The 26,320-nt window shown below is 39.3% G+C and overlaps 1 protein-coding gene across 9 annotated transcripts in view; it reads right to left on the reverse strand.

Moving 5' to 3' along the window:
- Map7 (microtubule associated protein 7) overlaps positions 1-26,320 on the reverse strand; it is a 175,748-nt gene that overhangs the window by 43,078 nt on the left and 106,350 nt on the right. For 8 of the 9 annotated variants that reach the window (XM_058581462.1, XM_058581474.1, XM_058581463.1 and 5 more), the window contains 2 exons: positions 20,196-20,294; positions 12,117-12,194 (listed from right to left, as the gene is read on the reverse strand). In XM_058581462.1, the coding sequence (XP_058437445.1) occupies positions 12,117-12,194; positions 20,196-20,294 (177 nt within the window). Of the gene's footprint in view, positions 1-12,116; positions 12,195-15,324; positions 15,393-20,195; positions 20,295-26,320 lie in introns of those variants that run through there. The other variant, XM_058581469.1, reaches the window with a different exon arrangement.

Genomic DNA, 26,320 nt, shown 5'->3' on the forward strand with positions numbered 1-26,320 from the left:
GATTGAATTCAGGGGTACTCAACCACTGAGCCACATCCCCAGCCCTATTTTTGTATTTTATTTAGAGACAGGGTGTCACCGAGTTGCTTAGCACCTTGCTTCTGCTGAGGCTGGCTTTGAACTAGTGATCCTCCTGCCTCAGCCTTCCAAGCCACTGGTATTACAGGTTTGTGCCTCCTCTCCTGGCTGTTCCTCCCAATTTTAAAGTCCATTATTCTGAAGAAATTCCCAGGCTCAAGTTTAAAATTTACTTCAAGAAAAAACATAGTTAAGGGTTGAGTGCAATATTTACTAAATGCCTGAATAAACAAAAGACACTGAGAACACACCTTAAAAGTTGACCGACAGGGAACATAATTCTGAGATGCAATTACTTTGATCACACATACTCATGCACAAAATACCTTCTGGATTTTCTACATGGGATTACCTTAACAGCAGGCTTTTAATGATGCTACACATTTAAATTCATGTAAAATGGTAGATGTGCAGCAATAGATCTTGTTAAAGCTTAAACGGTACAGAATAGTAAAAGATAAAAATGATTGTCTTCCTCCCACCCCAGACTCTCTTATATTCCATTTCCATCTTTTGAGAAATGTACCCCACACATATTGAACCACAGTATACCTACTATATGCTTTTGCTGTCTTAACATCTCTTAGAGATCTTTTCATAGCAACACATGAAAACATGAATCTAACAATACCTTTTAATGGCTACATACTGTTCAACTGTTTGTGCACCTAATTTTATATAAACCGTTAACTGTTGATTGATAGTAAAATGCTAAAAACAATTTAGTAACCTAATTCAAATTTTGAATAACACATTATCCTAAATCTCTGTGTAAATATGTGGGTGTGTCCATGAACAAGTAGAACTCCTGAGTCAGAGGTAATATACAGTAAAAATTTTGATAGATACAGGGCTGGGGTAGAGTACTAGCCTAGGTAAGTTGCTGAGTTGCTGAGGTCGTCCTTGAATTTGCAATTCTCTTGACTTAGCATCCCAAGTCAATAAGGATTATGAATGTGCATCACCATGTCTATCTCAGAGTATAAATCTTTTTTTTATGCTTATGGTGGGAATATAATTGGTATGACCTCCACCGAGACAAAATGGTAATAGTTATCATAGTTTTATTTTGTGCAGTGCTGGGGGTTGAATCCTCATACACGCTAGGTAAGCACTCTACCACTGAGCTACTTTCCCAGCCAGTATGGTCACAGGTAAGTTACTTAACCTCCCTGGGATCAGTTCTGTCAGGGTAAGTTATGGATAAAAACAGGACCTTCCTCAGATTCACTGTGAGGATCAATAGAATAATTACACTTAAAGTATTAGAATAGTTCTCTACTTACTAGTCATTTAGTGAAGTTTAACATAACTGTCATCATTATAATCATTATTTTGACTCAGAAAATTAAAGATAGTTCTTAAGGCTGTACTATAAAACACAACCGAACTAGACATCATTATAGCAATAACTGGTTTTCCCCCAAATAATCTTTTCAAGGAAGAATATTTCCTTAGACAAACTTTTGTTCCACTTCTGTTTTCTACCAGGAAGTGGAGATCCTATTAGCTCTTTCTTTAAACAATTATCTGTAAACAGTCATACGGAGAATAGGCAAACAATGTTGAAATAGCAAATAGCACTTTCTTGTTATTTCCGAGCATGCTGGTAAGTGCTAGGATGAGTTGCTAAGTACAGATTATGTGATCTTTTAAAATGAAGGCTAACACATAAAAGGTTTCAATATTTTAATAAGAATTGAAAGTTAATTTATTCTATGAGTTGTAGTACTTTAAAATATTCTCTATAGATGATAGATTGTTCTAAAGTTGTATGTTTTTTCTTGCACATACCTTTTTTTTTTTTTTGGTGGTGGTACTTGTGATGCTCTACCATTAAGCTACACTCCCACCTCCTCCCTCCCCTTTTTTTGAGACAGGCTCTTGTTAATTGCTGAGGTCACTTTGAACTTGTGATGCTCCTGCCTCAACCTCAAAAAGTACTGGGATTACTGAAGAGCACCACTAGCCCAGCAAGTTTGTTTGTTTTCTCACTAAGAAATGAGAATTCCAGCTGGATGGTGGGGGTGGAAGTTAAAAAAAAAAAAAAAAGCCAGAAGAAATAAAACCAAGACTATCAAGACTGAGACTTTTTGATTGGGCTAAAACCAAAAGCACCCAGCTATGCCGTTGAAAAGAAACAAAGCTAAGACCTGGGGAGGCAGCTCAATGGTAGAGCTCTTGCCTAGTATCCAGAGGCCCTGATTTAATCCCCAGTACTGGAGGAAGGGGGAAACAAACAAGGTGTCAAACAAAGCATAAAAATAAAGATGGCACAAATAGCTATTAGACAAACAAAAATATAATAAATGTTTACTACCAGACAAAATGGAATTGAAATGCAAATGAGGAAAAAGATATAAAGAAATTAAGTAATGGTCCAAAAGAATCAGAGTTGGGATTTTAATTCAGCTCTGATACTAAAGCTTGTACTTGGTTACTATACAATACTACTTCTATATTTATTTCTGCTTGTCTCCAATTTCCACCTGAGTATTCAGTTAGATCCATCGCATAACCTTTAGTCATTATCTGCACATTCCTCCCTACCCCAAATTGGCAACTGATGTGTGTTCTGGTAACAGATTTCACAGGCCAAATGGCCTATAAAATTAGAAACGCCAAGGTCTTCCTCCCTTCCTCCCTCATGGATGCTCCACCCTAACTCAACACAAACAACAGAACAATCTTGTTATATCAGAACAATCTTTCACATGCAGTACAGCCTCTCCAGGCTTCTTGCTATGACTTCAAGCTCCCATTCTCTTCTTGCTTCTGACGTCTAACCCTTACCTCTTCAAATCTATCATATTCACTATTTCCAGAGACAGCTTCCCCCCAAACAAACCAGGACAGCTTGTTAGTTCCCCTGCCCAACTCTTTGGTTTGGCTTTAAAATCACTCTGAACCTTGACACGGGCTACCTCTGTCCAGAATACTTCCTTCCACCTGTAAACTTTATGATCCTCCAAATCCTTGTCAAACACCAGTTCCTCTGAACAGCTAAAGTGCTCCAACTGAACTGCTCTGTTCAGTTTTCCATCACTGTCCTTACACTGCAGAAGGTAACACCCTGTGTTTAACTACTGGAGCTCTTCCCCACATTCACAATGTCTAGTTAAGCAGACAGTAAAAGTACATTTCAATAAATGAACTAAAGATAAAGAGTTAAAGGACTCAAGGGCTTCCAAGCAAGGTGACTTCTATTGGCTTTAGTGATAATTCAAAGCCTTCTCAATCCGTCATTTAAATTGTTCTTCCATTCGACTCGCATTTGGATATTAAATGGGGAAGAACTGTCTGGTAGGAAGCGTGACATTGCTGGGGGTGGAAGGTACACACTGTAGTCCCAGCAGGAAGATGGCAAGTTTGAGGCCTGACTCAGCAACTTAGTGAGGCTGTCACAAAGAATAAAAAGGGCTGCAGATGTAGCTCAGTGGAAAAGTACTCCTGAGTTCAATTCCCAGTCCCACAAAAGGGAAAAAAAGTTAGGAAGAAAGGAAAGAAGGAAGGAAGGGAGGAAAGGAGGGAGGGAGGGGAAGGAAAAGGAAAAAGAAGCATGACCTTTTAGGATACCTATGAGACCATCCTCTGCCCTTACTGGGCCTTCCTACTTCGCTGGCCTCCATGGGACTGAAGTGCTAGGACAGCAGTTCTCCTTGATACCTGGGCTGAATGACTATTGAGATAAGGAAGCAAAACAAAGAGATCAAAGTTTCCAGGATCCAAATACCCCTGAAGTGGGAGAAATATGGACATTAGCACATAAAATCTTTTTATTTTTACCCTAAAAGGCAAGGTACATTTGGAAGAAAAAGGCCTTCCAGGCATTCTCATCCTCAGGGCCAGGCTTAACAGAGTTTCACCTCCGATCAAGCAAGGAGTTTTGCTGGACAGACCAATGGCTGTCACTGGAACTCTTCTGCTACAGCCTCAGGCTAATCCATTCACCCTCCTCATAGGAGGTGGTGGTTCCCTTCATCTGGCTGTCTTGTGAGCCCCTCCCAGAAGGCAAGAACATCCCTCCACCTGCCACTCCTGAGATCTGAAACCGAAGGCTTCCCGGTTCCATGTTTCTGAGTCAGGGCCAGGGAATCCTGTGACCTGCCATCCTCATCTCTGTCACCATCATCATGTTATCAGCTCTGACTGCATGCCGACACTAAGTGATTCACAGGTTTGTCTTTACAACCTCTCCATGAGCAGACACTGCTATTAAACTTACATCATGATGAGAAGTCTGAGAAACAGAGAAGTGAAGTAACCTGCCCGCTGTCTCACAACAAGTAAAGTGGTGGAGCTGGAATTCAAACCCCGCACTGCCTGACTCAAGAAGCAAACAATGAGCCTTTGTGCTAAGGGGCCTGGGCTGGCATCTCCTGACCACTAACCTCCTCCTCCATCACAGGAGAAGTCAGCCCATCCACATTTGAAGGTTCTGATCTTCCAAGAACACTCAGCCTCTCTTAACATCTGCTTATAATATCCCTCACTTTTCAGGTTTTAAAATCTTTTTATTTTTACCCTAAAAGGCAAGGTATATTTGGAAGAAAAAAAAATAATGGCTTCTTAGTCACATGACTCATTTTACGTTATGGCCTCATTTTCTGCTTACCCAATCCATTGAACAACAAGCTATTCTTTCCGGGCCCCAGCCTGACTCATGATACAGCTGCTTTGGTATGTGCTAATGTCCATATTCCTCCCACTTAATGGGTATTTGGATCCTTAAGTTGTCTGTTACCTGCAGTCTGGCCTTGTGAGGTTTTGTACACAAATTTAGTAAGTGCCAACTATAGAAGGTTTAGATGCCAAGACTGACCATGGTTGTGCCAAAGTTTATCCATTTAACATTTAGATGAGAAAGACTGCTTCCTTGATGCCCGTATATTTTTGTCTATAGTTTCTAAAGAGGAAAATCCCTTCTCAAAACAATGACCATCCTAATCAAATAATGTGAAGTATGCAATCAGGGGGAGTTTCAGGCACAACTCTATTCTTTTATAGGTGTGTATTGCTGGGGATGGAACCCAGGGCCTGGTGCATGCCAGACAAGCACTCTAGCATTGAGCTGTACCCCAACGCAGTTAAAAACCCAGTCAGGACTACATACAGTGTTATTTGTTATTTGTTCATTAATGCCAACTTGCCTATCAGCATTGTTGAGATGATATTCTAAACCAGACTGAAATGATGGTTTATCTCTTGGCTATACTTATTAATAGCACTGTTCCGAGTTGACATAAAATTGAGATTAGGGAGAAAAAACATTACAAACAAAGCAACCATAGTGTAAAAACTATCACTGGATGGACAAAGGAAGTCTGAAGAAATTTCCTAGGAAAAAATACCTTGACTTTAATCTAAATGAAGTTTGTTCAAGGTTAAGATCCTTCTTACAGTTATCTTATTTGTTCAAAAATACTACAGTATGATAGATCTTGTATACAGGTTTGCACTTGGGTATGAAAGCCAATATAAATTAATTAAAGATTCATAAGCTCAATTTTCTTCAAGAACTATATTAATTAATCATTTATTCTGTGATTATTTTTCATGATTTTATAGAATACAGAAAACCCCCAAAAGCCCTAGTTGGGAATACAGGTCTAGTCACATAAAGACTTTGGTTTCAGAGGACTAGGGATATAGCTCCATTATAAAACACTCGCCGAGTCCTTGAGTTTGATTCCCAGCACTGAAAAAAAAACAGGGAAAAAATTTCAGTCTCAGAAAAAGACAAAATAATTAAATATTTACTGAGTGCCAAAAGTGTGTCAAGGCACTTAAACAAAAATTAAACATAATATTTCAAACACACTGAAAAGGGACTCTGTGGATGGGAGATGAGGGAGGCAGTGGAGGCTGCGGCAACACCCAGGTGACAGGCTGGTGGCTGGGGTGCAGCACTAGCAGCGCTGGTTGTGAGCAGGGGTTATATTCTGGATCTGTTTTAAGGACAGTTGATGATAAATTAGTTATGGGATGCATAAGAAATAAATTTCAGCTAAAATGTTACGCAATCTATGTTATTATCTTCCTCCCTCATTTAGAATATAATTTCCAGGAGGTTAAGAAATTTATCTTCTTCGCTTAATATCCCCAGCATCCAGGCTCAATACTACCCACATGTTAAGTACTAGTTGAAGGTGCAGATGAATTTAAAATAACACAAAGTAACTTCAGAAGGCGGGGGTTAGTCATGCTTTAAGCTAGCTATAGTAAAACACAACATTCTGCTGCACAAATGCTACACACTCTGATTCCTGTAACGGTTTCTGAAGAGAAATTAGCAAAAGGATCTATTACTCCTAATGGACTTGAAAGCAACCGGAAATAAATGCCGTTTAACTTTCTCAAAAATGTTGTCAGAAGCCACTTCAACACTCAGGTTTTTCCCTCTGAGTCAAGTGAGAATCCACAGGCAGCTGCCCATCTCCCTTCTAGAGGTTAAGAGTTACCCTTCCTCCGAAGTGAATAGGATGCAGTTCCAATCCTGAGCCTTCAGAAAGTCCATCGTTCATGTCTAAAGCAGAAAGATCTCCCTACTCGACAGCATCATGGCTTATTGAGGAATTTTCAGGTGGATCCTGATCCTATATATACTAAAAACATGCTTAAATAGCTAATGTGGCAGAAAGAAGAAAGGGTCTATCAACTACTCTATCTTCCTTAAGCTAAATCAGATTGTATTTTAAATTTAAAGGGCAATCTAATAAATACTTTATATTAGGACCTATGGCAGGCCCACACAACAAAAGGTATAAACACAAGCTGGGCGCAGTGGCACTTGCCTGAAATCCCAGCTACTCAGGAGGCTAAGGCAGGAGAGATCTCAAGTTTGAAGATAGTCTTGCTAAATTTAGCAAAACCCTGTCTCAAAAATAAGAAATGAAAAGGGTTGGTGATGTGGCTCAGTGATAGAGTGTGCTTGGAGTTCAATTCCCAGTACCACACACAAAAATACAATCTCTGTACTAATTTTCTACTAAAGGTTATAATGCATACTGAAGTGTTTAAGATATTACCTGGCCCATAGGTAGTACTCAAACATTATCTATTATTATTTCATCAAATTCTGTACAGTAAGGAAAGTCAGCAAATATTTATTATATGTGCTTTATACTTAGCACTGTGCTATGCACAGGGGTACAGAGAATTAGAAACCATGGCAAGACTTTTTTCTTTTTTAATGTGGTGCTCGGGATCAAATCCACTGCTTTACCACAGAGCTATACCCATAGTCCTTTTTAAATTTTCCTCCCTTCCTTCTTTCTTTCTTTAACTCACTCTCTCTCTCACTGGGGATTTAACCCAGGCATGCTCTACCACTGTGCTACACACTCAGCCCATTTTTTACTTTGAGACAGGGTCTGTTGCCCAGGCTGGTCTTGAACTTGCCATCTTCCTGCCTTAGCCTCTCAAGTATCTAGGGTTGTAGGGGTGCACCACTCTGTGTGGCCCATGGTTGTACCCTTTATAAGCTTAAAACATGTATAACCAGGAAGTTGCGTAAAATTTAAATCTAAAAAAAGTGAGTAAAGTGTAAAATAAAAATAGAATGTGCAAGAAAATACAATACTTATGTAAGATAGAGCATTTAGCAAAAAACTGATAGGATTTTCTGAAGGGGGTAGATGATGAAGTTTTCCTGGGAAGGCTTTGAAGAGAAGGACTAGCACTAACTACAGCTGGAGGAATAAAGAAACTGTAGGGCAATTTCAGTGACTAAGACATAAATTGATTAAGGCCAGGACTAGGATGATGGCACCGGTAGTAAATATACAAGCATGGATATAAAATTTGTTTTGAAGACAGAAGCACCTATACTTGTGACTTAAAGAATGTGGGGATAGAGTATGTCAACTTCTATACACATACTGGGATACGGTAGATGAAGCCCTAGTTATAAGATGAGACTGAGTCCAAACTGACAACTGGTTGTTACAAATGGCCCAATAAGCCAGAATGGAGTCTAGTCAGTGGGCAGTGGTGGTCCAGCCATCAAAGAGAGAATGTTTCAGTTTATAAAAGACCCAATAGCAGTCAGAAAGAACCCAGTGCCTCTAGCAGCAACAATATTTAAAAAACGGCTAAAAAAGAAATACTCTGCCACCAAGCTACATCCTCAGCACCTCACTCCCTCCCATCTATTTAAAAAATTTTTGAGACAAGGTCTTGCTCAGTTGTCCAGGCTGGCCTTGAATTTGTAATTCTCCTGCCTCAGATTCCCAAATCACCACGAAATAATTTCTTGAAGCCAGAAAAGAGCTAGTGCAAATGATTAGGACGCAGATATTATCATGACAATTCAGTTTGAGAGTGCGAGATAAATGCACAATTAAGTTGTACAAAAGTTGAGATTCAGGCAGTAGGGCACCAGCTGCTGCCTTATGAGTAGCTGGGAATGTGGAACCCACAACATCAAAAAGGGAGAGTTGAACCAATCAGAACAAATGATACCCTCACCACTCCTAGGAAATATAAAACTAAAGCTTAGAGGAGAGAAAGCCAAAGAGATACAGCACTCAAGATAGGGCAGTTTGAAAGAATGGCCTGAACAGAATCAGATGGTGTGATTGAGGAGACCACTTATAAAGCTTTTAAGGCAGAAAAATAAAGCTTTCAGAGGTCATATGCCTAAACAACTGAGAGGACAGTCTCAGACATGAAGAATTATACAAGATTTTATGTGAAAAATTAAAGGATAATGTAGAAAGAGCAGGCCATGTGCTTTAATCCTACCATTAAAAAGCATTAAAGCATGATTCAGATCTACCCACAGAAAATCACCAATAGAGCTTTCCTACGTGCAAATAGAGCCAGCACACTAGGCCACCAGGAACAAGACACAAGACTTTCACTCCCCCTCCACTACCTTGCTTTTTAAAATATGTGAACCCAAAACCTTAATGATTTCAATATTAATTTCAACCTATATCCAACAGTAAAAATCAGTCTCACTGGTCATTCATTTTTAACTCTGCTTCTCAAAATTTATGGACTCCTCTCCACCCGCCCCTTTTGTTTTTTTTACTTGAAGAGTTTCAGTTTGAAAGCTCAATAACAGCTGATAGTATGAACTAGTTTTTGTTTTCAAAGTAAGCACACTCCATATATTTTTTATTCAGCAATAGGTTTTTTTTCTTTTTGGTACTGGGAATTGAACCCAGGGGCGCTTTACCATTGAGTCACATCCCCAGCTCTTCTTGAGACAGGGTCTCATTAAATTGCTGAGAGTCCTGCTAAATTGCTGAGACTGGCCTCCAACTTGGGATTCTCTTGACTCATTCTCCTAAATAGCTGGGATTATAGGCATGCACCACCACACCCTACATTTTTCTTTCTTTTTAAAATATTCCAGTGCTGTCACACCTTCTGGAAAGCACAATTTTAGTTTCTGAGTAGTCAGGTGTACCTTGTGATATTTGTTTAGTATTAAAGTTTTTTAGAAACAACTCTCATGTTCTCTTAAGGCACAGCTTAGATTAGGTGCTGGATTTCTCATGACACTTATACAAATATACAAATTTTGCATATGTTTATTCACATATTTATGAAGATTGATGGAAGCCTCACAAGACTTGGCAATTATAATAGATTAAACTAAAAACAGTAGGTAAAAGGCACTGCTTTAAAGTTCAAAAAGAAAATGAAAATAATGCAAAGAAAATAAAAATTAGAACTGACATTAAAATGATGACTCTAGTAACAAAAAAAGAGATGAAGTCAGAATTAATAATAAATGTGATACTTAATGTGGCAGGACTAGGAATAAGGAGAAGAATGTATATTATATACTGACTCACATAATGAGAAAAGTTGTGAAAATAAAATCATAGAATTATCTGAAAGTTACTTTGATCCATATAATAATCTGAAGAACAAACTGGGTTTCTTAGTGAATGCCTTTTTTCCACCTGCTTTTTCCCCCACTCTGTTCTATAATCCCTGCCCATCTGTCCCTCTGGTTGACTCCATGCTGGGAGCTCAGTGGGACCAGACACAAGGCAGGCTGGGTTAGGCACTTCTATGGACTCCCAGTACCCTTGTGCACACCCACTGTCAGCACACAGATCACATACTATACCTACTGCTGGCTTCTCTGGCCTCACTAGACTCCCTTTACCCATCTTTTCATCACAATGTCTGGACAGTGAAGTTTTTGAACATATAAATTAATGAGTCATGTTTGGTATTATTGCTATGAATTGAAATATGGTGCTACAACTTCAAAATTCTTGCCACTCGGCATACAAAGCTAGGTACTTTTAGGGAGAATTTGCAGACTCAGAGGTAAAAGTCTTTTTTTTTTTTTTTTTTGGTAGTGCTGAGGATTCAACCCAGGGCCTTAAGCATGCTAGGCAAGTGCTCTACCACTGAATTATAACCCCAGCTCTCAGAACTGGGAGTCTTACACCTTTACAGCATGAGAAGTGAAATTATTTTTGTTTGACTGGCATATTCCTGCTTTCCACAGAAAGCTACTAATGCTTGGCTTAGAATATTAAAGAAACCACGATGAAAAGATCTGAGTTAAATATGTAAAAGCTAACTAACAGTGGGATTTAAACCATAAAGGAGTGGCCTCCTGACACTACGGAATGCTTTCCTTCTAGGAATGCTGTACCTCTGAGGCAACACAGGTGATGGAAGGGGACAAAAGTGCTAACTGGGATGGATCTAGAAACAGTGCAAACAATTAACCACCCCAGCATAGTAGTCAGTTTCTTATGCTTGGTCATCTGGAGCTTCTTCTGGCTTCCATAGCTCTGCCTTCACCCCTGCTCCCTCACTTCTGGCCATCATCCTACCAATCTTTCTTACTGGGGAGCAATGGACATGGTGCATAGGAGAAAGGAAGCCTCAAGGCCATGGCCCGGCTGCTTCCCCGGAAGCTGCCTGCCTGCCTTCCTGCTGGAAACCCATTAGGGACAGGGAACATTAGGCCTGGAGGAAACACTAGCCTCAGAAAAACAGTAGCGCCTTTTCATTTCCACCAACTTCTTGAAATCTGTGTCTAAAAAAGTTTGGCAACAGAAGAGATGGCCTCACCTGGCCATTACAGCAAGGGAGAGGAGTAGGCCTGCGAGCCGTGCCAACAGACTTGAAAACCAGCATCCACACAATTCTAAAAGTCTAGGTTCTCGAAAAGGAATAATAAAGAGATGGGACATTGGGGCTAGTCTCCTCTGTGTAACGGTAGGAATGTTACCTCTCTTAGGCTGCAGGACTTCAAAAAAGTTATGGGCCATACTCTGGAAAGATTTTGGCAACCTTAGCGAGTCTTTGTTTTAAATGCCTACACATTCTGGACACACTGACCTGGCATTTTATCTTTTCAAGGTACATAAACAGAGTATCCTGTTCCAGCAACCGTATAAATGGACATCAAGTGAAGGGGAGCTGGTGCCAGCTTCCATGCCCAAGGTTCTAGAGAGAGTGACTGTTCTGCCCCAGTGTTCAGGTCTCCGTTTTCTGGTAAGCTAGTCCTGATTCAGTTTGCCAGGAGATTGCAGTCAAATATCAGAGCCACTGAGCCCGATTCAAAAGGGCCTCTGGTAATAGGAGAAAATCCCTCTCATGCTTCTGTCTATAAATTCAACAGCAGCATTGCTTTAACATGGAAGCCACTAAGTGCCCCAGCAGTGCATAGCCTCAAACTTGTCAGAAAACAGAACCAACTGTTTACTGTCCTTGTTTATTCTCAGGTTTAAAATGTAAGTAACACCATCACCCCTCTCCTAAGTGTACGCCCTGTGGGGCCCCATGATACACTGTGATTACAATGTACTAAGAAATGAATGAGCTCCCTAATCCCGGAGCTGGAGCCTGCTGTTATTTAACAGCATGTGTTTTTATCACATGCTAAACTCAGCTTCACAATCTTCATAAAGGTGTGCAAGGCAGCATGGTTATTACAGCGACTTCCATTTGCCCAGTGTCAAGTGTCCCTTGTCCTGGAGAAGAAAGTGTCACATGTCAATAAGAGTGTCCCTCAATGACCACATGAGGCTGGGGATGGGGGTCTGGGGTACCTAGCTGCTTTTCCCGTTCCTCGCGTCGCTCCCGGGCCAGCCGCTGCCGGTCATCAACCCGTAGCACAAGTGGAAGGTCTGAAAGTAAGACAAAAAAATATATATGAGAGAAAAAATGGTTTTTTTAAAAAATATATTAAAATATTCTTTGGTCTCATTAATGTGATGAATGAAATATCACTTTACGTCTTAGAACAGTCAGTACATGTGTCCTTAGTTACAGTGATACACTTGAATATTATAACTCTCCTGAGAATTCCAAAGCATTTTTCTTCTATTTAAAAGCATTATGTAGGAGTGGGGGTATAGCTCAGTGGTAGGGCACCTGCTTAGCATGCACAAGGTACTGGGTTTGATACCCAGCAACAACAAAATATAAAATAAAAACAACGTAAGGTCATAATTTATTTGTGGTTTTTTTGCTATTTCATCAAAAAATATAAATGATGTTTTGTGTTTCTATGAAATTTCTATTATTTTTATGCTTTCAATATAAAAAAATTTGTTTCTTAATAACAAACAGGATCCAAACTGAGCTGATACTGAGCAGGTGTTTACTAGTTAGAAGTGACTAGAATCAGCCTGACAGGAACTCAGTTTCTATTCTGTCACTTGGTATATAAATACAGTCATACTACTTACCCTCCTCAAGCTATGACATAGTTTTTATTTATTACCTGTAAGAATGAGGACAAAAACAGAACCAATCTCACATCATCATAAAGATAGTGAGCATCAGTATAATGCTTAGCATGTAACGCCCAGAAAATCAACTTATTTATTCAGCTCACATGAAATATTTACTAAGTTCCAGACACTGTTCTGTACACTGAGAAATATAGCAGCCAACATAAAGATGAAAACCTCAGTCCTCATGGGCTTTACCATCCTACTCAGGAAAAATCTAGTAAACAAGATAAATAAAAAATAATAACTAGAATGAAAAAGACATAGAATGTTAGATTGAGTTAAATGCTAAGGCGACAACAAAGCAATAAAGGGCATTATGAAGAGGATGCTTAAATTTTTAGATGAGGTCTAAGGAAGGTTTTGATGTGATGATAATTTTTTTGTGTAAATACCTGGTGGATATGAGGGAGTCAGCTGTGCAGATATTCCACAAAAAGCCTGCAAAAGCCCTGAGGTCACAAGTGCCTTATGTGATCAAGAAACAGGGAGATCTGAATGACTCAAGCAGAGTGAGATCAACAGGCTCTGGGCCTGGAGACACAGGGCCAAGTCACTGGACTCACTGGGCACAGTGAGGATTTTGGATTATACAGAGATGCCCTGTGTGTCTGCGCATGTGCGTCCCCATTTGTCCAGCAGAGGGCTACCTTTATAGGCTCATATAGAAACAATAACAATAATCACACTAAAAATCAGGTTGTTCTATCTACTAAATTGACATCATACTTTCAGGGTCTCATGTTCAAAACAGGAAGCTGCCTCACACATTAGAGACCACATAGGAGTGCTTCATTAACAAATTTAAAAGCCTTGCACCCAAAAGCCTCTGACTTCATAGAATTTGTAAATTTATTTATTTATTTATTTTTTTAAAAATTTTTTATTGTTGGCTGTTCAAAACATTACATAGTTCTTGATATATCATATTTCACAATTTGATTCAAGTGGGTTATGAGCTCCCATTTTTACCCCATATACAGATTGCAGAATCACATCAGTTACACATCCATTGATTTACATATTGCCATACTAGTGTCTGTTGTATTCTGCTGCCTTTCCTATCCTCTACTATCCCCCCTCCCCTCCCCTCCCCTCCCCTCTTCTCTCTCTGCTCCCTCTACTGACATTCGTTTGTCCCCCTTATATTATTTTTCCCCTTCCCCTCACTTCCTCTTGTATGTACTTTTTAAAAGCCCATCAGGAGCCTGCATAAACCAAGCAGTGGAACTCATGAGAAGGCAGGTGATGACCATGTTACACTTTGCTTTTGGTTTTAGGTATGCCTGTTTTGGTCTGTTTCTATTGAGACGAGGTCTTACTATGTTGCCCAGGCTGGTCTGGAACTCCTGAGCTCAACTGAAACTCTGGAGTAACTGGGCCTTCAGGTGTGCACCACCAGGCTCAGTTTTAGGTTAACCTTTCTGTAGGAAAATAGGGCCCTGCCTCCAAAGGGTTTAATTGTGAAACAGGAAAGTGGTCATGTGGTCCCTTCTCAGGCAATTTGTTAAGGGTCAGTCAAGGGCTTTTTGGGTTTTTTCTCCCCCTTCCTTTGGTGGTGTTGGGAATTGAACCAGGTCCTTGCTCATGCCAGGCAAGTGTTCTAATGCTGACCTATATCCCCAGCCATTTATAAAACATTTTGAGACAGGGTCTCACTATGTTATGCAGGCTGGCCTTGAATTTGTGACCTTTCTATCTCAGCCTTCTAGGTACAGGCATGCACCACCATACTAGGTTATTGGGTTTTAGAGAAAGCAAAATGATATTTTGAAGAAAGAAAGAACTTGAAGATAAAGTTAGAAAGACAAATTTTAACTTGTCACTTAAAATATTCACTAACTAATATGAGGTTGACTTCTAAAACAACAGAAAAGTTGAAAATCAACTTTGTTTATAAAAATCATAAGCACATTGAAGTTTGTAATAGTTTACTTTTTAAATTGCACTGACAAATTCTGTCAATAGACAACAAATCAATAAAGCATGTGCCATTTCTAGCTTTCTTTTAAGTACATGCTAAATATTATAAAAAATTTTGTAAAGAATTAATAATAACATATGGTTTATAATCCCAGTTACTCAGGAGGTTGAGGCTGGAGGAACACAAGTTCAAGGCCAACTTCAGCAACTTAGTGAGGCCCTAAGTAACTCAGCAAGACTCTGTCTCAAGAAATACAAAAGAGCCTGCACAGTGGCACACTCCTGTAATCCCAGTAGCTTGGGAAGCTGAGATAGGAGTTCAAGGCCAGCCTCAGCAACTACAAGGTGCCAAGCAACTCAGCAAGATCCTGTCTCTAAATAAAATACAAAATAGGGCTGAGGATGTGGCTCAGTGGTTGAGTGCCCCTGAGTTCAATCCTGGTTCAATACCAACTCCCCTCCCACAGCCCCACCCCTGCAAAAAAAAAAAAAAAAAACAAAGGCCTGGAGATGTAGCTGTGGCATCCTGTGCCTTGGTTCAATCCTCAGTATCAAAAAATAAGAAATAATTAAGAGAAACATGCAAGTCCTCACCTACCCACACCAGTACTGAGAGCCATAACAAGACCTGGGTCTCCTGCAGTAATGAGGCAGCTCCTGATTATGCAATGTAATGCTTCCCATTTAAGTGCCTTTGAAATGTATAATCAGTGATTAAGTAAGCACCTCTGGTTTTAATCCCTGGTCCAAAAGTACAACCAGCTTGTAACTCCAGCAATTTAGGAGGCTGAAGTAGGATTGCAAGTTCAACTAGCTAAACCCTGTCCCAAAATAAAAAAGGCTGGGAATATCATTAACACCTGTGACAGATACAAATGGGAGGTGGAGGCCGGCAGAAGCTGGTCTCTTTTGTTCACTGCTGCATTCCCAATGCCTAGGCCTGTGCCTGGCAAAAAGAAGAAACTCAATAAGCATTTATTGAGTGAATGACCGAATGACCACAGCCAGCTTCCATTAACCTGGACTGATGAGGCAATGCAACTACAAAAAGACTTTTGAAACTCTAAACATTAGAGATTAAAATTTCAGTTTTAATAACTAAAAACTGACAAAAGTTGTCCTTAAAGATAGGTTTTCAAAAAGGAAAAATTACAATTGAAGAATTTCAAGTAAATAGTAAACTTTCTATAATACATTACTTTTTTCTTGTTTCCATTCCCACATCATTTTCCCTGAAAATGAAATCAAGGTACACAAAATAATTTACCATTATGTATATTCCACATGGAATCTCAATCGTTAGCATAAAATTAAGTTACTGATTCTCAGAAGAAAAAAGGGCTTAAAAGAAATAGGATTTTGGGCTGGGAACATAGCTCAGTTGGTAGAGTGCTTGCCTCTTATGCACAAGGCCCTGGGTTCAATCCCCAGCACCATAAAAATAAGTATATAAGTGAATAAATAAAATAAAGGTTTGCTGTCCATCTACAACTACAAAAAGAATTTTTTAAAAAAGAAAAAGAAACAGGATTCTGGTATAAGTAAAGCTGCAGTTGCAGTCTCCTCCTGTCTTTGATGATATGCAGAAACCCCGACTGTTCTGTACAAACCTAAAGTAAGGTCACTCTACTGGAGACTTACTCCCAAGGTCAGGGAAACCAGTTCATGCTGGCAGTCCTTTTCAGGAATTCACTAGACCCTGACTCAGAACTGATGACTACTGTTTATATGATAAATAACTTGTTAGTGTTGCACATTTTACAAAGCACCTTCACATATATATTATCATTTTATTAGTCCCAACAATCCTGTGACTTAGGTCTCACATCTATTTATTTAGTGAGGCCCTAAGTAACTCAGTAAGACCCTGTCTCAAAAAATACAAAGGAGCCCACACAGTGGCACACTCCTATAATCCCAGTAGCTCGGGAAGCTGAGACAGGAGAATCTTGAGTTCAAGGCCAGCCCTAGCAACTACAAGGTGCTAAGCAACTCAGTGAGACCCTGTCTCTAAATAAAATACAAAATAGGGCTGACGCTATGACTCAAATGAGAGAGAGAAAAAAGAGATGACTAGTGATATGGCTTAAACCAGACCCTAACTCAGTCCTACGCCTTCTACACTGCACCACAGCTACAGTCCTGAGAAGGGCGTGATGGGGTAGTCACAGCAGGACTGGGAGATCCCAAGCACACCTTCCTCTGTGAAGGATGCTATTTACAAATAAGGGAGAATGAAGTTTAAGTGGCTCTTTTAGAGACCTAAGGTAGAGGAATAGGGATTAAAAGAAACTTTTAATGAATCTGAATTTTATCTTTTCTCAGGTGTATAAAAAATGTAATTTTCTCTCCTAATTAGAAAAAATTGATAATTTAGAGGCAGCTGATGGAGTATGAAGAACCATCCCTACTTCAGGACTAGCAGAAATGGACAGATTTATACTCCTCAGACTGTCTCTTCCAGTCTGGGTTCAGGACTAAATGAAGCTGGGAGCAATAGTTCTTCCTGGATAACATGAGACAGCCTGTGCTCATACTTATAAAATGCCATGCAGGACTTCCATGACTATTTCAAATGTAAAACATTCACAGTTTAAATGTGGATAGATGCTTTCTACATCAGAGATGCTCTAGAAGAGAGATCAACAGTAGAGGAATGGGTTCCAAGTATCAGAGTTAAAGGAGTGAAAGAAATTTAGCTGAAATTTACTGGGTTAAGAGAAACTCAGAAATCATTTAGTTAGGATGTTTAAATCTAGTAATTAGGGCCATATTCAAAATCTCCCAAAATATTATACTTTTTTTTCTCATTTAAAAAATGCCCTAGAGAATGAAAATCAAAAAAACTGATTTATTTATCTATCTTCATATGTATTTGCAGTGCAAACTCAGGGCTTTTTGCTTACTAGCTAAACACTCTACTACTGAGCTACATATCCAGTCCTTTTTATTTTTTCTTTTGAGATAGGGTTACAATAAGTTGCCCAGGCTTGCCTTGAACTTGTGATCTTCCCGTCTCAGCTCCCAAGTAACTGGGATTACAGGTGTGTGCCATTGTGCTTGACAACAAACTGCTTTAGAGACATTCCTATGATTTAGACCCCATAAAATCAAAAGGTTTTACTCAAGCCAGTCTTTCTTTGCAAGAACTCAAAAAAACAAAAACAAAAAAAACAAAAACAACAACAAAAAATGGTGGTTCCTAAAATAAGAGCTTTTTATATATCTTTATTTGTATATACAAGAAAACAGATACAGGATGTTCAATAGACACAATCAGAAATGAAATGTCTCCTCATTTAGCTTGACTTGGTCAATATGAATCAAATGGCTCTGTGAAAAGCCTAGAGTGGTGATTCATGTTTGTAATCCCAGCAACTATGGAGGCTGAGGCAGGAGAATCATAAGTTTGAGGCCAGCCTCAACAACTTGGTGAGATCCTCTCTCAAAATAAGTAAACAAACAACAACAACAATAAATAAATAAATAAATAAATAAATAAATACGGAAGAGAAGAAAAAGGAGGAAGAGAGAGGTTTGTAATTCAATGCTATTGCACTCCTGGGTTCCATACCTAGTACCCCACCACACCTAAAAGAAGACTCTGAAAAGAGATGGCCCACTGGGCTAGAGGCGATACTCTGACCTTTGTCCTTGCTAGTCTCTGTGCACACCTCTCATCACACTGGCAGTTCACATACTGGTTTACTCCCCCAGACTGTCAACTAGAGGGTAGGGATTGTGCCTTTTAATAAAATAACTCTGGTAAACTCATGATGTCAACACTAGATGAATAAATGAGTTAGCAGGATAGATAGGTACTGACTATACAGTAAAGAATGCCAGAAGTTAGAAGCAGTGGTGGATGGGGAGAACCTGAGAGCTATAATTTAGCTGTGTTCCATTCTCATTGTTAAATAATGAGGTTTTTGTGCTAAAGAACTTCTTCTAGTAGGATTCTCACCTGGGTATAAGGAATAAAATCTGCTAGAATAAGTTCTACAGGGCCACGTTGTTTGTGCATACAGTACCTCTCAGACTCCCAGGCACAGAAGAATCTGCTCAGTAAAAACGAAGTAGCAGCCAGGGGTTAAGTGAGTAGATGGATTAATAAGTGAATGAATGAGAGCCAAGCTGACTAAAGGGGGAAATCTCAGCCTGTGAATCAGAACTCTGCTGACAATGCACATCCTTTCCTGCTAATAACTGCTCAAGCAACCCTTTCGACAACAATTGTTACTGTTTTTCTTATAAATGACCGGCCAGCTGTCATTTATAATAGTGAATTATAATTTACTATTCTTGGGTGATGTACTGATTTAGGTCTGGTTGTACACACCTGTAATTCTACCTATTCAGGAGTCTAAAGCCAGCCTGGGCAACTGAGAAAAGTCTTGTCTCAAAACAAAGGAAAAAAAAAAAAGGCTGGGGACTAGTTCAGTAGTAGAGTGCCCCTAGTTCCAATGCTGCCCTCCCCAAAAGCAAACAAACAAACAAGAAGACAAGCCTGGTTTATCTATTCTGTTCAAGATGATTTCCTCATTGGAGGGGGAAAAAAAATCCCAAAGTACAAAGGAGAATGTTTTCTGTGAGACTAGACCTAATTATATCTATCTTTATTCTAATTTACTATTCTTGGGAGATTTATTGTTCTTTGGCCTTGAATATAGCATAAAGTAGGATTCCAAAAACTTCAAGTGATCTTCAGTTTGCTGTACCGTCCTGTAATATCTGAGTGTCATACTGCATGTTCATCCCTACTAAGAATCTGCCATAAGCTGCTCTGTCTCTTCAACTGTATTTGTTTACAGACTGCTTCTTTGTATCACCGAGTGGAACAGATCATGAATCATAGGCTATTAAAAATGAAATTACCATGTAGGTGTGCAAGCTTTGTACAGAACAAAAACATAATTCTATGTGAGCTTTACTACATGTGAAGATTTCTTTAAGTGGTTCTTTTTTTTTTTTTTAAGTCACGAAAGAGATATGCAGTAATGCTGGGGGAAAAATTGTGCTGTATACACCATTTCAAACAGAACAGTAAAATTATTACCTCTTAACACTACTTGGCAGTAAACAAATGCATCCACATACATCCTTTCAATGACTTGTCAAAATGATTCTGTGAGGAAAGCAGGCCGTGAAGCTGAATCTCCATTTTAAAGAGAGAAAACCTTTATATCCTGCTAACTCGTTTATTCATCTAGTGTTGGCTTCATGAGTTTACTAGGGTTATTTTGTTAAAAGGCACAATGCCCACCCTCTAGCTGACAATTGGGGAGTAAACCAGCAAATAATCTGTGAGAGGCCCTCAGATTTCAACTCACAAATCCCCATGAGTGTGTTTGGGTGGCAGGACTGGAAACTAGCTCTCCTAAACAGTAATTTAGTTTATAATTCCTCAGCATGCCTCTAAGGCTTTTGAAATAACCTACATTTTCCCAAAGTAAATGCAATGCGTCATACCTGGTTTATTTCCTGAATGAATGCTATTTTGTCCTGAAGCTGTAGAAGAGGGGCGGTTGGGAGCATTCTTCTTATCTTGCGCTTTACTGCCATCAGGCGCTATAAAAGGAGACAAGATATATTTAGTTTCTTGAAATTTATTCAGAAATATTTACCCAGTCAACACTTTTGTATCAGGTAAGAGGCTAGACTCAGGAAATGAAAAAAATGAAGCACTTACAACTCCCACCCTCATGTAGGGAAGGATATGTCCAAAAGTCAATGATCTCAGCTCATGTGTCACTTAGGGGGTCCACAAAGAGCTCTTATTCTGGCTGTCCAATTCACACATCAAGCAGCCATGAGGAAGCACCACTGGACACTAAGGTCTTTGATCTCAGGTCTTATAAAGTCCTTACATTAGGAGTTTTAAAATTCCAACCAGTAGAGATAATTTAATAGGATTTTGGAAAAGTTTCCAATCAAGTACAACAACAAGGACTATTATTATTTATGTATTTATTTGTGGTGCTGGGGATTGAATCCAGGGCCTTGGGCATGCTGCTAGGCAAGCCCTCTACTACTGAGCTACACCCCCAGCTCAACAAGATTATTAAAAAGTGGAAGTTTAAAGTTGTCCCCACGTGTATCATTTGATTTAATATACTTTCAAAGGATGCTTGCTACTGCCTCAGAAGTCACGTCAACACCAAGCCCTTGATTTTTTCCTGCCTCCACAAACTGCTCCAAGTGCAGCATCCCCCTCAACTAAGGCTTCTTCATTCTTCCACCTGATCAGGCTCAAAGCCTTGGGGTCATCTTTGGTTTATCTTTTTACTTCCTACATTCAATCCACTAGTAGATTCTTTAAACTCTACCTTAAAAAGCATCTGACCACCCACCTTCTGCATCATCTCTTCTCAAATGTCTGCAGCATTCTTTTTGGGTGCCGGGAAGTCAGGGAGCTGGTACTAGGGATTGAACCCAGGGTTATTTTACCAGTGAGCTGCATCCCTAGCCCTTTTTATTTTTTTGAGGGAAGGTCTCTCTAAATTACTAGGACTGGCCTTGAATTTGCAATCCTCTTGCCTCAGCCTCCTGAGTTGCTAAGGCATGCACCACATGGCACAGATGCAATATCCTCTTATCAGGTGTATCTGATCCTGCCCTGAACCCCTTTAGTTAAAGATCCCATTTAAAATATGCCATGCTGTTCCTTTGCTCCAAACTCTCCAATACCTCCCAGAATAAAATCCAAGATCTCTACCTGGCATGAAAGGTACTGTATGGCTTGACCTTTACCTTTAATCACTTTTCCTATTACTCTGCTAGACTTGAATTTGCAGTCTATCTCAAGACTTAGCACATACCCCAAAGGCTCTTCTTCCAGGTAACAACACAAATCTCTCCTTCACTTTCTTTGCATCTCTGCTCAATTGGGATAATAGAGTTCTATTTAAAAACGGCACCCAATCACCCATCTCTCCTGTAGCCCTTTCCCGTTGACATATTACATATTTCTGACTTCCTCACTCAGCTAACAGCACTGGATATATAACCTGGAAAACTGGGATCCAAATTTTTGAAGTTGAAAGTGTATCATAATAATTATGTTTCAGAAAGACTAATGATAAAAATGGATCCCAAGATGTACTTTAAAAATCTACAGGTGAACTATAGAGACCCACTCTTTGCCCTCTAAACAAGGTAAATACTGAATTTTTATGGCTGTATTTCTATTACATATAGTATTTACGGCACAGAAAACCACAGACTAAATCGTATCTTACAAAACTGTTCTAACTGCCAGTTTCAAACAACTTCTTTGTTTCAAATAACAGCTTTCACCACAATGTTGATTACTGGCTTAAGTTTCATATGCTTGAGCTCTTTTACCTTATTTGCAGGGATGAGTATGTAAAGATTCAGCAGAGAACAGGCAGACAGCAAATCAAAACTTCAACCACAAAAGGCCTCAGCCAGTGGTTTCTAATATGACTTTGCCACGTGTAAGGAAATTTTGCCTGGCAATTTACCCCAGGGAAAGGATCACTCACACTGGTGCTGAGGGAAGGGGACAAACAAGACAAGTATGAGTGGACACTGACCCAGGAGGGGAAGCAGAAGGCCGGACTGCTCTGAAATTCCTTAATGTACGCCCTCAACCCACTCGCCAAAATCATGTGGTGAGCAGTCACCACGGAGAGGTCTGGAAGCAATGATCGGTTTGTCTTGACCTTCAGTCTCAACTTTAGAAACACCCCAAAAGACCAAAACAGTATGGTGGAAACCTTGTTGCTCACTGGGATACAGCAAGTTCTCCTCTTATTTTATTTATTTGTTTTTAGTACTAGGGATTAAACTCAGGGGACACTTAACCCACTGAGCGAAATCCCCAGCCTTTTAAAAATATTTTATTTAGAGATAGGCTCTCACTGAGTTGTTTAGGACTTGCTAAATCGCTGAAGCTGGCTTTGAACTCTCAAACCTCCTGCCTCAGCCTCCAGAGAGCCACTAGGATTACAGGCGTGTGCCACTATGTCCAGTCTTCCCTTATTTTAAAAGCTAATCTTTCAAACATTCATAAAGAAGTGAAAACTTAAACAGAAGGTAGAGTGCCACAGGGATTTGGAGGGAGTAGTTTCTAATTTTGTTTTATCACCACTACCAGTGCACAGAAAGTAAAGCCTTAATTACCCAAGCAGTTCAGGAATATTCTATGTATTATTCTTAGGAAACTTAAAGATAATTGGCACCACTGGTTTAGAATACAGTTAAAATGTTTTCATGTCTGTCATGCCTGGATGAGTTAGACATTATTTTTCATCTTTATCTGGTGAATGGACTCTCTAGTTCCCCAAGTCCTGACAACAAACATCAACACTAACTGAATATCATGCAACAATTGGACCATGAAGGACATGAGCAAGACCCCAAAAACATGTTCAGTATGAGTCATTTTTCTGAATAAGCCATGATAAAAAGCTTTCCTTTGACTGTAATTTGCTTTATTATGCTGCAATTCATGTCAAAAAGTCATTTAATTAAACTGGAGGTTTGGTTACTTGAATCTGTCTATCTCTGACTTTCGTTACATGAACTCTAGTTGTGCATAGAGGTCTACCTGCACTCTTCATTACCACCTGAAAGTTGGGAATTCATTTCTATCCAGGAGACCCTTGGAGTCACGCTCACCACAAAACAAATTTAAAATCCATCTGAAAAAATGTCTATGTTCATGTAAAACTGACATGTTAAATGTAGTAAAATACAAAAAAGTTTTAAAGATTATCAACTTGTTTAGCTCAAGATTACATAGTACTAGTTTCTAATCATTCAGTTGGACACTGTGTCATGGTAAGAGCCCAAGACACAGGGAAACCTGGGTTCAGATCTTGCACCCTGGTTCTTACTTGATGAGTGACCAGAAAGTCTCTTCCCCCAACTTCCATGCTCTTCCAGAGTCCTGGGCATTCCACGCTCAATCGGTGCCCGTTGGCTGTTAATAAGGCTCTGCCCCTTGTGAACTGTGAATCCTCAGTACGTCACTAAATAAAGTAAGTCTTAATTTCCCTATCTGTAAAAGGGGAAACCAGTTTCTGAGTTCTGGAAATGAAATGAGATAATGTAGAGAAGGGCAGCGCACAGTCTGGCCTATAGCAAGGTTCAGTACAGCATAGAGAGTATCTTTGGCTCTTCCCTATTCCCTACACACACAGGAAACTGGGTTTCTATTTCATCAGAGCTTTGTGGGAAAGAAAATCTAGGGTAACTTGGGGAGCAAGTGACCAACGTAGGATGAAGGTCTGGATGAGGCACTGGTTTCAGCTTAGCTACCACAAGAGGAGGAATGACTGTATCCCCTGGGGCCTCAGGTATGATTTTTTAGGGCTTGCCCTGGCTCAGGAAGGGGTAATAAGCACTCTTTCTGCAGTTTGGAGAGATAATTGTTTTTTACAATGCAATGTCCTTTACTAAAAGTAAAACAAAAATGAGCCTTAAAGAAAAGGAAAAACCCTCAAACATGATGACAGGAAAATAAAATCTCCACAGAGTAATTTTTAAAGACAAAGTACAAAAACTTCACTACTGAAGAACACAATGAATACAGGAATTTATTCGTTTTCAGATTCCCAAAATTAAAAAATTTGGAAATCTTAGGTAATTAGCAGATAGGACTAGCAGATAGCTATATCTATCATGTTTAGATTTAAAAACACTACTTCATGTAATTTGGGTGACTTTCCAATATTATTTAAATCTCTTCTTTCATTTAAAAAAAAAATAAACTAATTGAGCCGCATACTATTGTGTTCAGTAAGTCTTTGCTGGCCTTATGAAATCTTTATTGATCTTCCTCCTCGCTTGAAAGCTTTATTCCATTAGTGACACATCTGAGGTTGTGGGAATAAAGACAAGAGGAAGGATGGAGACGGGCGCCCTTGTGGTCTGGGACTCTGTCTCTCTGATGCACTCTATAAAAAAAAAAAAAAAAAAAAAAAAAAAAAAAAAGGAGGCAGCAGGCACTGGGAGCGTCATCTAGTAAGACTGCTGCATAGCTCCAGTAAATGCCTCTCCTTCCACATCCTCTACAATTTATTACATTCCTTACAATATCTTCCCACAAAGACCCTGGAGTTCTCACTGCTTTATTCCTGTTTTTGAACATGTGATCCTATTGAAGAGTCTTCTCTGAACTACTTCCAATCACTGAGCCAACAAATGATCTATGCCTTTAGTCAAATGCCTGCTCTGAGACGTGACTACAGCATAGGACCATCCTGAGCTTATGCTTTACTGACAAGTAAACTTGACATCCATAAGGATAATGTATTTCAGTTACTATTTTTAATAAAATATGAAATGTAGACTGGGAAGCAGCAAAAGTTTAGAACTGAATTCCCATCTCTGTCTGAGCACTTCTCTGTTGCTCCTTGATTTGGATTTTTTGGACTGAACAGCTTTGTGAAGGCAGCTTTGGGAAGGTAAACACAGGATCAGAGGTTGAACCACATGAAATCACCTTTTAGTAGTTAAAAAAAAAAAGGTTAAATATTAGCAATTTTGTATATTTAATTTAATAATTTAAGTTTGTACAGAAAAGGTTAACACAGCAGTCCTGACATTGCCATCTTTACATTTATATATTCATATATATTCACTTCTTGTATTTAATTCATTCAATGTTATTTGAATAAATATCCAATGTTATTTGTGAAATTTGTGCTAGAATAATAAGCAAACAGGTAATTTCACAACTCTTAATGAGTTTTGCTTTATTCCACACAATTGAGAGCTGCTTCTTAGCTAAATTTCTTATAATCAGGCATTGTAGCACATGCCTGTAATCCCAATGACCTGTGTGGCTGAGGCAGGAGAATGATAACTTTGAGGGCAGCCTAGGCCACTTAGTGAGAACTTGTCTCAAAATAAAAAGAACTGGGAATATAGCTCAGTTGGTAAAGGGCCCTTGGGTTAGTACCCTCCCCACATAGTCATTATTATCTTTATCATTATTATTTTTATTTTGGTAGGGGATTGAATCCAGGGGCCCTTTATTACTAAGCTACATCTCCAGCCTTTTAAAATTTTTTTTTCATTTTGAGATAGGATCTCATTAAACTGCCAAGGCTGGCCTAGAATTTGTGATCCTCCTGCTTCAGCCTCTGTAGTCCCTGGGGTTACAGGCGATAGCTTCTCATAACTATTTATAAACTTATGTAGGCATAATCAGAGCTTATGAGAGTTAGCATCAGACAAACCAGGATTTTATTTCCCACGTTTCCTCAGTTTTCCTCCTGCTCGCATTTATTCTGACCCTACTCAACAGGACACCACTGTTTGGTACTAGAAATTCTACTATAGGCTAGGTAGCAGTATCTGAAATGCTTGGGACCAGAAGCAATTCAGATTTTGGATGGTTTCAGGTTTGGGAACATGTGCTTATACATAACAATATTTAGGGATGGTCCTTAAGTCTAAACATGAAATTCATTTGTTTCATATATACAACTTATACATCTGCCTTGAAGTAATTTTATTTGATATTTTTAGTGTGCCTGCAATTTACACCCCACCACATGAGATCAGGTTTGGAATTTTCTACCTATTTCATTTATGTCAATGCTTAAAAAGTTTAGGATTTT

The sequence above is a fragment of the Marmota monax genome, unplaced genomic scaffold (genome assembly GCF_021218885.2).
Source record: "Marmota monax isolate L192 unplaced genomic scaffold, Marmota_monax_Labrador192_F-V1.1 WCK01_AAM20220418_F8-fsc00030, whole genome shotgun sequence".
NCBI lineage: Eukaryota > Metazoa > Chordata > Mammalia > Rodentia > Sciuridae > Marmota > Marmota monax.